The sequence below is a fragment of the Crocodylus porosus genome, unplaced genomic scaffold (genome assembly GCF_001723895.1).
Source record: "Crocodylus porosus isolate Cpor-Errol unplaced genomic scaffold, CroPor_comp1, whole genome shotgun sequence".
Taxonomy (NCBI): domain Eukaryota; kingdom Metazoa; phylum Chordata; order Crocodylia; family Crocodylidae; genus Crocodylus; species Crocodylus porosus.
The window spans coordinates 10,214,761-10,227,276 of record NW_017728931.1 but is presented as its reverse complement, the minus strand read 5'-3'; the positions used below and the strand labels follow the sequence as shown (position 1 = coordinate 10,227,276).

Sequence of the window (12,516 nt, the reverse complement as noted above, 5' to 3'; positions counted from 1 at the left end):
GGTGGGCAGAAAGGGAAATATGCACCATTCATTAAATTCCATTTCAAAGGCTGCCTAATGGTGTGACTGTGACTAAGTCTTTACAGCTATAGCTGTTCCAATGAGGTCTACAAAGTGACGATGTCACATATTCAAGAGATGCAGGGGAAGTGTTATCAGAGGATTAAAATGTTGTTAGCTACATCACTGCATTTAGTCCACTTCAAAATAGTTCCAAATGCAACACCTGCATTTTAATTTTCTTGTTCATTTTTATTATTTTGCTATTTAAAAAGAAATCCTTCCTGTGTTTGCTTTATGAAACACCCAAATAAAAGGGGACACTGGTTTTGCATGAAGTACTGTCAAGTGCACAAAGGAAAGAAAGGGCAAAAGTATTTTCCCTTTCTATTCTAGTCAGCCCAGCAGTTACTTTTAAAAGAGTGGATTGAAACAATTTAGATAGGAGCATAATATTTATGTTGAGAGGAACACTGTATATAATGGGAAAAGGGGACATTTTTTGCTATCTTTCCTGCATTCACACTGTAAATAGTCAGTCAGATAAATAGGATTATTTAAAGGGGTAAGGCCCTACCTATTTTGTGAGTAAAAGTATCAGCAACTGACCCAAAGATAACCATAAAAAATGTTTTAAAGGGATAATAATTAACCGCACAATAAAGTATTTGTTTTACTGCCAAATTACAGTTTAATTTCATTCTACATAGATACCATGTACCATGATCCCAAGACCATAATCTTTAGACCATAAGAAAACGGAAGTACTGTACATCTCTCTAACGAAGTGAAAATCAATAGAAATGTCTCTAAAAAGTGAAAGCTAACCATCGTTATATTGGCAAAACTAGAACCTTAAAAAAAAAAAAAAAAAGCTTATGGATGAGTGTACACCTTCAGCACTGTTAGCTTCTCATAACTTCAGGCCCATTTCATTTGCAGCTGAATAAAAAAAATCAGAGAGAAAGCTAATTAATTGTATCCAATCTGTGACAAGAACACAGTTTTGAGCCTAGTATCATTAGTGGTTGTAAGACACAAATAAGGGTGACACAACATTTAATTCATTACGGTATGATTAAATGCCCAACATTTATATATAGTAAAAAATGTTGATACATACATATCAAGGAATATAAATAGTTAAAATATTAACTATAAGCTGAATATATTTAAAGAAAAACGATGAGTGGAGTCAGGGAGGGGAACTACAGACATCTTCATAGTACCAGAAGCTACAGGATTTTTTAAAAAAGCATTGCTCCATTTCAGCAAACAGTTACCACTGCACTCTTGAGACTAAGATTTGCAAGTTAAAGTGACTTATCCAAAACATCACCAAAAAAGTAAACACCAATCCCCCTCCCCCGCTTTTTAGAGAGAAAATGATTTTGTATGATGTTGTTGAGAGGAGAACTAAACTGTGACACGGCCAAAAAGCATGAATTATCTACCATGTTAAAGGCCCTGCGCTCACCACATTCAAATACCAGATGTCAAATTTAAGAGGGTCTCATGCAAAATCCAGCTACAACAACTCATCACAAAATGTTTTAAGATGATGAAAGGTTAGACATTTTTTCCCTAAGTAACTGACAGACTGCCATCTCTGAATGAGATAGAAACAAATATTTAAAATTGAAGGTATATATTTTCCAACTCATACACTAAAAATAGCTGCTGATTTTTATATTACCTTCTAGCTCACACTCACATTCAGCATGGAATATCCCATAAAGCTACAGTGGAGGGCAGTGAATGAAAGCCTGATCATCTGTCTAGCTAGATTAACACCAGAGCTAATACTGTTACCTTTCCATAGTTGTTTAATGGGAAATAAATACTAATCACAAAACAAATTCCTATTATGAAGCAACAGCATCCTTCTGATGTACAATATATAATTCCAGTAATGCCATCATGACAATGTGTTGTGGTCTTTTGTTGTAAGGAAATTGACCTAATTATCTGTAACATGCAAAGCTTGGAAGAACCAGAAATTCATAGTAAGTTGTACAATTTATATGGGTGTCTTCTGCCATCCTAAAGTTAACCAGCATACTCAAGACAGTTGCTTAGTTTGCCTATATGTTTAACAAAAGATACAGTTCTGTATACTGTACATTCGTTGTAGAGCTCCGTCTCTTGGTGCTACCAGCAGGAGGGATCAAGTTACCGACTTTCCGACCAAGTAAACATTCTAGGGTCTAAGGTAAGAGTCCTGCAAACAATTGTTCTTAGCTTGAAGCGCAGCAGGTCAAGATTTGATACAATTCTGTATTTCCAGAAGCTCTCGTGCTAGCGCATTTTGTAGTCATTAGATACTGACGTTTCACACAGCTGTCCTTTAAAATCCAAGTCTACTGTGAAATCCAGGTCACGCTGTAATGAAAATTTAGACATAAGAGGTAACTAGATAGGTCACTGTACGAATTCAGTTACCTTTATTCCACCTAAGAGAGAGTATAGACTCATCAGCAGATGCACACAGTGGAAATTTGTTTTGCTTTCACTGAAGTAGCAGAACAAATGTTGCCCAATATAATTTATGGTATAATCTACAACTGTGTCATCTTTGCATATGCTTTGTGGCTACTTCTTCATGGGTGGTGTTTACACACAGGAATTTATTGAAATAGCCATTCCAGAAGAATTTGTCTAGTTATTTCAGGCCAAGTCCCCCACTGATACTCGTATTATGCAATAAGAGTGACTGTGCAGGAAGCAATTCCAGAATAGCTGTTTCGCTAAATTTTCAAGTGTAGATAAACCTTTATTTATTATTCATTTTAACTTTTGAGGTTAGTTTCCTAATGGGGAAAGTTTGTGTCTTCCCAGCCATAGAATATGAAGTTCTTGGTCTACAAGCTCTCAAAAGGGTCTGAAGTTTTATAATCATTGAGCGCTTATAACTCCTACTATTGCCAAGAACAGTTAAAGTGCTGAACACTTCCGATAATCAACCCATTGTTCAGGTGCCTAAATTTTAGTGTAATTGACTGTTAGGCTGACATTTCCATTTCTTTCCATCATGAAGGTGCAGTCTCATAATCTAAATGCATATGCTGACACAGTCCTGTTAACCTAGCTTTGAGGAAACTTATCTAATGATACAGTGCACAATGGTAGCAATTAAGTAGGTAGTGTGCCCTTTTTCTATTGATCTTCCTGTGAGGTATGAACTTCAGACCTTAATGGGATCATTTGAATGACAGTATTACTGAAGCACATATTATTTCTTCCTCCTTCCCCATCACCAGCCATACTATTTCTTTATATGTTGCAAGAAAGAAAGAAATTGCAGTAATTTAAAATATAACTATGTTAAGGATGAACTCTTAAAACTCGCAAAGTTGGAGAATAGAAAAGCTAAAATTCCAGCAGCTATGACAAAAAAAGTCACTGTAGTATAGATATGGACTATTTACTAGTTTGGCTTTTCTGCTTCAGGAACTTGTTGGAATTTATTTCCCCACTTGGAATATTTTATTTTATTTTATTTTCTGAAAATTCAAACTCCAAAATATTTCAGTTCAGAAATGACTTTGCTGAACTGTTGTTTGGGTGCTTCATGTTCCTCTATGAGGAGGGCTCTCTACTTAGATGACCTCTCTCATAATGCACCATGTTCTTTGTTCATAGTGAAGGGAAGCAGTTGCCTCCTGAGAATCCTTGGTTGGTGGCAATGTTGTTTGTGTCAAACTCAGCCTCTGAGGAGGATGGGATCCTGACAAAATGGAACTATAAGCACCACGGCATGTTATCCAAATCAAAATATTTCATTTTTCAGCTAGAATATTTCATTTTGAGGAGTTAGGGGGCCTTTTTTTTTTTCCAACCAAATATCAGTGCTTTCTCTTGGAAAAAATAGCTCTGACAAAAGGTTTTTAACAGCCCCTAGGCAGGGCTAACTCAAAGCCCACTGAATTCAATGGGAGCTTTTCCACTGCTTTTTATGGTTTTGTATTGGTCCCTACAGGGCATATCGAAGAGGCTCAGCATCTACAACTGGGGTCAGACTCCCTGAAAAAAAAGACAATTGTGTTTGTCTCTGAGAAAGAACATGGGAATCTATTTTTCTGAAAGCCTAGCAATTTTGTTAATTGTCTAAATAGGATGTAGATTATTTCTGAAGATGTACTCACTTATCTGGGAGCTGATGTGGGAGCTGTAGTGCTGTACAGCTGCAGAGTTCTTTTGAAATCTGACCCCAAATATGCAACTGAAGTATTTATTCCTGATTGCCCCCTATTGAGGTCAGTGTACATTTTATCTCTGATTTCAATCATGGCAAAACAAATGGCTTTCCTGCATTTGTCACCAAATGTGAGCTATAAAGAGTGCAGGTTTTGCAGGACATCTGGCTTAATGCAGTAGCTGGAACACTTAGTCTTTCCCATCCTAACATTTTTTGCAATTTTAGTCCTACAACAATTAGCATTGTATTAACATAGCCACTTGTATACACATTCACTGAGATTAGGAATGGATTCTGATGACTGAACCTGGGTTTAAGACCACTTAACAGACTTGCTCTGTTTACTGACATCTACAGTACTTCTTCCATTGTGGTTGCAAATGATAAACAGTGAAGTTGGCTCACCACATTTTTTGCATTTGGTTTCATGGATATAGTTCCATAGATTTCTTCACCTCTCCTCACTGTTAGGTAGTCCTCTAAATAGAAGACAGTTTGCTTCCAGTGGGTGTAGGGAGCATCAGGGGCTGCAAAAGAAATGTTGGCATTTATGTGTAGGAATTAGGCTTTGGGATGTATTTTAAAAACAGAACAGTAGGTTTAGAAAGTGCTTAGAAAAATTCTCTTTTCATGCCACATTTCAACTTGAATATTATAGCAACACTTACATGCTCTCATCTACAATGGTGTAATTTTATTGATTTCAGTGGTTTCTTTTCTAACTTACACTGGTATAAGTCAAGGCTGAACTTTTTGAGGGCTTTCATTTTTAAGATCTCAGAGCACTGCTTGAGAAGAGTAGATATCACTATACCCCTGGGTATAAGGAACCACCCTGTCTAAGAACCATTAATATAAGTTGAAACTTCTGGTGGATTTTTTTCCAAATAGAGGTCATTCAGCTACTGGCTCTGCTGTGGCAGAAGTGTATGTAAACATTTTGCTAACCTACTGCACACACATTCACAAACTGTGAAATTCTGGTGGCTGAAAAATGTGGCTGACCTGAAAATCTTCCAAGAGAGGGGCCACTGAGATCATTTCTGAAATCTGTCCCTAGGAATGTCGTTGGTGTCAATTTTGCTGCTTGGTTTTAAGAAGTCTATAATACTGTAGAGGGAATTACTAAGACAATTGCAACTACAGCAAGTAGAGAAACTTTTCATTAGACTAAATTGAAAAAAGCCTCCCTCCTCCCCCACCCCGAAGAAAACTCTTTGCAGGGTACCTAATACAGAGTGTTAGGCTTTTTAAAGGTTGAAGAGAGGCAGAGAAACTTTGAGCCCTCAATCCATTCCAAGTTCTGGCCCCCACTCCCTCCCCCCATTTATATTCTGTGCCTGTATGCATGGACTACCCTTCGTGAACTCATCTGCATGGCCATATTCAGATCCTACCTAATGCCAGTAAGTAGAGTCTACAAGAATTTGGGCAACTAAAAGAGATGAAGGCGAGGAGTGAATGAGATAATCTATTGTTCAGCGTTTTTGCTGGTGTAATGTCATGTCAATGGATTTAATACCAGCAGGGAATCTGGCCTTTGGACTTATGTATCCCACTTCCAGGAAAAATTAACATGGAGCAAATAGATCATGAAAGAAGCAGTTGCCAAGTTGACCATGCTATGGCAAATCCTAAGATGAGGTATGAATGTATGCTTCTATGGAAGTCCATAGTGGTTTACACCTGCTAAGCATCTGCCCATCTTCCTGCCTACTGTATCACTTCCCCCATCTCTTTCTAATTATTCTTCCACTTCTGTTTGGAAGAATAAGACTGAACAGCATCTGGAGCAGGGATGTTGTTTTCTTTTAAATTAGTATAACAAACAGTATTGTGCATGCTCCTGGAAACAGGAAGGTTAATTATATTATAAACAAATAATTCTCACAGAGAGTAATGTTTTACTTCCCTATAACTTCTTACCTGGAAGAAGGTAAGAAGTTAAGGCTGAAAGAGAAAACTCCACCCAAGGGTGCTGAAAGAATTAGCCAGTGTCATAGCAGAGCCACTGGCATGACTGTTTGAGCACTCATGGTGCTCAGGGGATTTCCCAGAGGACTGGAAAAGGGCCAGTGTGGTCCCTATTTTCAAGAAGGGGAGGAAGGAGGATCCAGGTAACTATAGAACAGTTAGTCTCACATCTATCCTTGGGAAAACCCTTGAAAAAATTATCAAGGATCACATCTGTAGGAGTCCAGTGGATAATATAATGCTGAAGGGCAACCAGCACGGGTTCATAGCAGGTAAATCCTACCTGACTAACCTTAGATGCAGAAGTTGAGGTAGATGTCATCTACTTGGACTTTAAGGAGGCCCTTGATATGGTATCCCATCCTATTCTCATAAACAAATTGAACGGCTGTGCCATAGATGATTACACAGTCATGTGGGTGGCAAATTGGCTTAAGGGTCATACCCAGAGAGTGGTGGTGGATGGGTTGGTATCGACCTGGAAAGATGTGAGCAGTGGGGTCCCCCAAGGCTCGGTCCTTGGGCCGGTGCTGTTCAATACTTCATCAGTGACCTGGATGAGGGCATGGAAAGCACTCTGTCCAAATTTGCAGATGACACAAAACTACGGGGCCAAGTAAACACACTGATGGGAAGAAATCTGTGGCTGTACTCTTGAAGTGCCTGCCACTTTAAGGGCTGAATCAGGCAGCCAGCAGGTGGTTGATTGCAGCAGCCATTTTAGAAAGCTTGCTGCCTATATAAACAGAGCAGGTTGCTGTTGCCAGCCCAGGCAGAAACATCACCTGGCTGAGCTTCGTGGAACATCTAGCAGGTAGGAGTTGGAGGCACTTGGTCCTGGGCATGACCTAAAACTGCATCCTGCCAGGGAATGGTGGCCTAGTGGGGCTTCTGGTGTGGCCATGTCTCACTCCTTTGAATGTGCTCAGAAATTCAAAACACTCTCCCGGTGTCAGGGTAGTGTACACTACAAGTGCGTCTCTGCCATGGCCTCACTATTCACAGGAAGCATTGCCATCTGGCATGCTCCACCAGCCTGTTCCTGCTCATCTGTGACAAGCCTGGAAATGAGGTTGTAAAGCTTCTCCAGAGGTTCCCCTGCTACTGCTCTTGATATCTGTGTCCCCAGTATGCTTCAGAATATCAGTGCACTTCATGAGTATATTCCTTACTAGGGCAGTAGGTATGTGATGGATTATTCTAGACGTTTCAAAAGTTGTTCTTGGTAGTTGTAAGTGAGGGTTCACAGTGGTGATTTTTTTGGGGGATGCCTTGGGTTAATAATTGCCTGTGAAAGGAGGGGCTGGAATTGATGGCTCAGGAAGTCCCTTTAAGTCCTGTGTTCCTATATAAGTGCTGGATAAGTCCCTTAGTGGAGTCTCTATGACTCAGTTCCCCATCTGTAAAAGGCTTCCTTTCTCTCTTGTCTATATATGTTGTAAAACTTGGAATAGAGATCATCCTTTACTGCCAATTAGTTGTGCAGACATATCCCAACTGAACTATTTTACATCACCTAATTTAATGGAGCCCTGGTCTCAGTTGTGCTACTACTGTAATACAAATAATAAATAAATTAATTCTATGGCTCTTCAGATATGCTACCACATAAAGACCCATTTTCCACTTCTTCCTGGCTAATAAAACAATCAAATCTTATGCTAGAAATCTTTTGTCAATCATGATATAATCTATTTTAGTCTCCCAGTTCTGTGGAACTATAATATAATACCTTGACATCTTCCCACTTAGTTTCCACAGATGATAGGTACTGATCTTTTATCTGGATCTATGAAAAACATGGAGCTGGCTCTTCTGTCTCATACTGCAGTAAACCAAAGTTTTCTAGGGATAGAAATAGACATCGACAAAAGACGAGGATCAGCTGTGCCAGGATGTATCTAAACATAGCTGATCTGCGTCATTAAGAGAAACACATGTCACCATTAATGTTGTGGGACAATAGGCAGTGTGTTTTCCCAGGGCTTGAAGAGTCTGGTCCTGTGCACCCCAGAAATTCCCTGCATGATTGGGCCCTTCAAATCCCAGGAGTGCCTGCCTGACTTGCCCTGCTTACCAAGATACGTGCCTGGGATGTCTAGGGCATGTCCTGGGAAGGAAGAAACCCCAACTTTCCCCACACACCAAGATGCACCCCCGAGATCATCATAATCATAAAAACTTATGGTTGCAAGGGGCATCAGGAGGTCATCTAGTCCTACCTCCTGCTCAAAGCAGAGCTAACCCCAAATAGATCACCCCAGCAAAGGCTTTGTCTAGGCAGGTCTTAAAAACCTCCAAGGGTGGAGAGTCCACAACTTCTCTGGGTAACCTGTTGCAGTATTTTAGTACCCTCCTAGTGAGAGAGTTTTTCCTGAGATCTAATCTAAATTTCCCTTGCTGCAACTTGAGACCATTTCTCCTTGTTCTGCCATCTGCCACCACTGAGAACAGTCAAGCTCCATCCTTTTTGTCACCACCCTTCAGGTAGTTGAAGGCTGCTATTAAATCTCCCTCAGCCTTCTCTTCTCCAAACTCAGTAAGTCCCATCAGCCTTTCCTCGTAAATCATGTGCCCCAGCCCCCTAACCATTTTTGTTGCCCTCTACTGGACTCCCTCCAATTTGTGCACATCCTTTCTGCAGTGGGGAGTTCAAAACTGGACACAGCACTCCAGATGTGGCCTCACCAGTATCAAACAGGGAAATGAATACTTCCTGCAATCAGCTGGCAATGCTCCTACAAATGCAGCCCAGCATGCTGTTAGTCTTCTTGGCAGCAAGGGCACGCTGCTGGCTCATATTCAGCTTATTGTCCACTGTAACTCCCAGGTCCTTTTTCCACAGAGTTGCTGCTTAGCCTGTTGGTCCCCAGCCTGTACCAATCCCACAGATGCATCTTGACAGGTAGGGAAAGCCATGCAGGCATTCTGTCCTAAGGGGATCAATCTAGCCTGGGAATTCACAGGGTGCACAGGATTGGGCCCCTCAAGCTGCTGGAGCATCTGTCTAGGGTGGCTGGAGAGCATGGGTAGATCCAGGCTGCAAATGCTCTCCTGCCATAAAGTAAACAGGTGTCCATTTCTAAATAGCAGCACAAATTGATACCACTTTCATTGGGGCCACAATTTGTGGTCCAACAAATGGTATGAAGACCTGTTTGTTTGGCTTGTGTGTCACCATAAAAAAAAAAAAAAATGTACGTTAGCACAAAGGCAATGAAAGGCAATGCCTCCTCCCACCCTGATATCAGTGGAGATACATTGGTGAAAACTGGTCTGGAAGGACACCACCAGCCCAGGAATGCAAGCAATGAGCACAAATGGGTAAGAAAGTAGAATTAGAATCCAACACAATTCAAGGCTGGCACACTAAACCAAGTAATCTCTTCCTGTTCCTTAACTTTCTTGAGTAGTGTATCAGCAGATGCTACCCCTCAAACACTGACCCTATGCACACATGTTGTTATTCCCTGTAGCGAGGAGGACTGATTCCTCCTTCACTTGAACTGGTTTCACCTGGTATGACTCCAGTGATTTCAAACAAATCATTCCTTGTTTATCCTTGGGCAGAAGGATAGCTGGGGGCAGTGGCTTTAAGGAAGTATATAATTATTTTGGACAATGATTTTTCATAAATACTTTTATAATAAACATGGTTCTAGAAAAATGTTTTAAGACTTTTATACAATATTGTGTAGACAGAGAGATTCCCCAAACCTTTCTACTGAAATTCAAAAAACACAAGAATGCCAGAGGAACTATTTACAAATAAACAGATAAGTTTTCCTGCTCTGTTAATCTATCTTCATATTTGTTGGAGAGTCTGGGTCATCGACACGTGACAGAGATTTGAGTCACTTAAGAATTCGGGAGCCTCTTTGCATGTCTATCATTTGGTTTGTACATCCAACCTCTCTCTCCCTGTTACAGAGATCCAATTTAAATTGCTATCATCTGCAGACAGAGATCTGTATTCAGTGTGCTTTTCATAGTAAAAATGCAACAGGCTGTGACAAGCCAAATTGAGTTTCTTCCAATATTATGATCATGCATTCACTCCAATCACATCAATATAATCAGACCTACCGGATGGCAAGAATAATTCTGAGGCTCCATCCACATACAGATGTTGCAGCAATATAAAAATTTCAGTGACAGCTGTGGTATTTTTTCCTGAAACACTTACACTGTTATTTCCCTTGGTGTAGAGACAGTCATGCTAGTGTAAAAGTACTTCATATCACCATGTATACTTACTTCCATTCCTTTTGGGAAATAAGGTGCGTGTAGTGGTATAACTGTCTATACAAGGACATTTATATATCTTAACTATTCTGGTAAAGTTTCAACTACAACTGGGTGCAGCAGGAAATCATTTTCCCATTGTATGAGAATTTTGGAGGTTTTGCAAGTTTTCAAGAGGCAAGGCTTTTTTGAAAGTTTTCCTCCTGAATTGGGGCAAAGTTGAATGTTGGAAGAATTTCCACAAGCATCTGGATTTTGGATCAGGTCAATCAAAATCATTAATTTTAATTTCAAACTCTTGAACATAAACTTTCCAAAAAAGATGTATTATTTCAAACCGAATAATCAAACGTTTCCAGTTTGACAATATGTTGAACCAAGATGTTTTGACAATTTTAAAACTTATATTTATTTATTTATTTATTTATTTATTTATTTTTTATCAAGAGATTTATCTAAATTGCCTTTCTCTCCCAATCAAGTTTTGAATTTAGCACATTCTGATTTAAAAAAAAAAAATGCATTGTCTGAGAATTCCTGACTAGTCTGGTCCTTAAATTATATAATAACTTTCGAAAAGCTCCTGAAACTCAGACAACAAGCATCATACATAGTTTCAGATCCAGAATCCAAAACTGTGCCAAAGAATTTACATTAATCTCTACTTTCAGTTGTTTTCAGTAAAATTTTGAACTGGAAAAATCTTAGGGTCAAATTTAAGCCGAATTAAACCAAGACCAACACTGATGTGCTATGGATTCCAGACATCCCTAAATATTCAATCATAGGTCCTAACATCTGACTATCATCCAACTCTCAGCCTGTGCACTCATTAAAAATCTTATATTAATGATGGTGCCAGGTGTTTTATGGCTCCATTTAATAGAGCTCTGCCCCTTTATACCATATTTTTCACACCTGTGCATTAGGGCTGTGCAAAAGATTACCAGTCCACTTTGACTTCCGTTTCAATGGAACAGTGTTTTGTTTCAAGTCTGGGTTTTTTTTAAAGTACAGTTCTGATTTGTTTCATTGAAACCGTTTTACTGTTTCGATGCTGTTTTCCCCATAGACTGTTCTGCACCCAGCAGTAGCCAGGGCCGTCCCTGGGGGTGTGAATCAGGGTGACTGCCCCAAGCCCTGCGCGTTGGAGGTAGCCTGTGGTGCCAGGCAGAGTGGCTGTGTTGACTCCGCACCACCAGCTTCATATCTGGCCGCTTGCTACTCTTTCCCACGCCTGCCCCCCCCCCCCCAACTGGTGGCACCACCACTGGGCTGGGATCGGTGCTGGGCACAGCCCATGCCAGCAAGATCAGTGGGCCAGCAGCGCCGGTCTCCTGTTATCCAGCAGGCAGATCAAGGAATACCCCACACCCCCGGGAGGGCTGCGGGGGCTCTGCCAGACTCCTCCCTGGGGTGCAGACCCTCAATCTGCCTGCCAGATTACAGGAGGCTGATGCTGCTGGCTGGGGCCAGTAGCAGCACCAGTCTTCCTGGTCATGGGTGCAGGCTGTGCCCAGTGCTGGTCCCAGCCAGCAGTGCCAGCCTCCTGTCATTCAGCAGGCAGATTGGGGGCCTGCACCCCCAGGAGGAGTCTAGCACAGCCCCACAACCCTCCCAGGAGTGTGGGCAGGCCCCCAATCTGCCTGCTGGATGACAGGAGGCTGTTGCTGCCAGCTGGAACCAGTGCTGAAGCCAACTAAGCGTGGTTTCAAAATTTGAAATGTTTTGAAACTTTTGGAATGTTTCGAGTGCCCTTTTTTTGTTTTGAAGCTGTTTTGGAGGCTCTTGTTTCATTTCAATTTTGCTGTTTTGAGCTTGAAATGCTTTGAAACGAAACACTGGGTGAAATTTCACACAGACCTACTACTGTGCATGCATGTACCCACCCCTCTTTCCTTATTGTTATTCTATTCTCTGTAGGGCTACATTCTCATTTGCATGAAGTCCCGTTTACACAGTTCAGGAATTTAAACGTATTTTAAAGAGAATGTAAAAGGCATTTTGTTCACCAGAGCGCCCCAAGGGATGACGAGGTTGAACGGTCACAAACTCCTGCAAGACCATTTCAGGCTGGACATAAGGAAGAATTTCTTTAC

The 12,516-nt window shown here is 40.8% G+C and overlaps 1 protein-coding gene across 1 annotated transcript in view; it reads right to left on the bottom strand.

Moving 5' to 3' along the window:
- Positions 1-667: 667 nt before the first annotated feature.
- Positions 668-12,516, bottom strand: part of PRMT8 (protein arginine methyltransferase 8) — a 63,790-nt gene continuing 51,941 nt past the window's right edge. Inside the window, exons 10-11 of the mRNA XM_019543862.1 lie at positions 4,604-4,725; positions 668-2,382 (exon numbers count right to left, since the gene is read on the bottom strand). Of these exons, the coding sequence (XP_019399407.1) occupies positions 2,299-2,382; positions 4,604-4,725 (206 nt within the window). The 3' untranslated portion in view covers positions 668-2,298. The remainder of the gene's footprint in view (positions 2,383-4,603; positions 4,726-12,516) is intronic.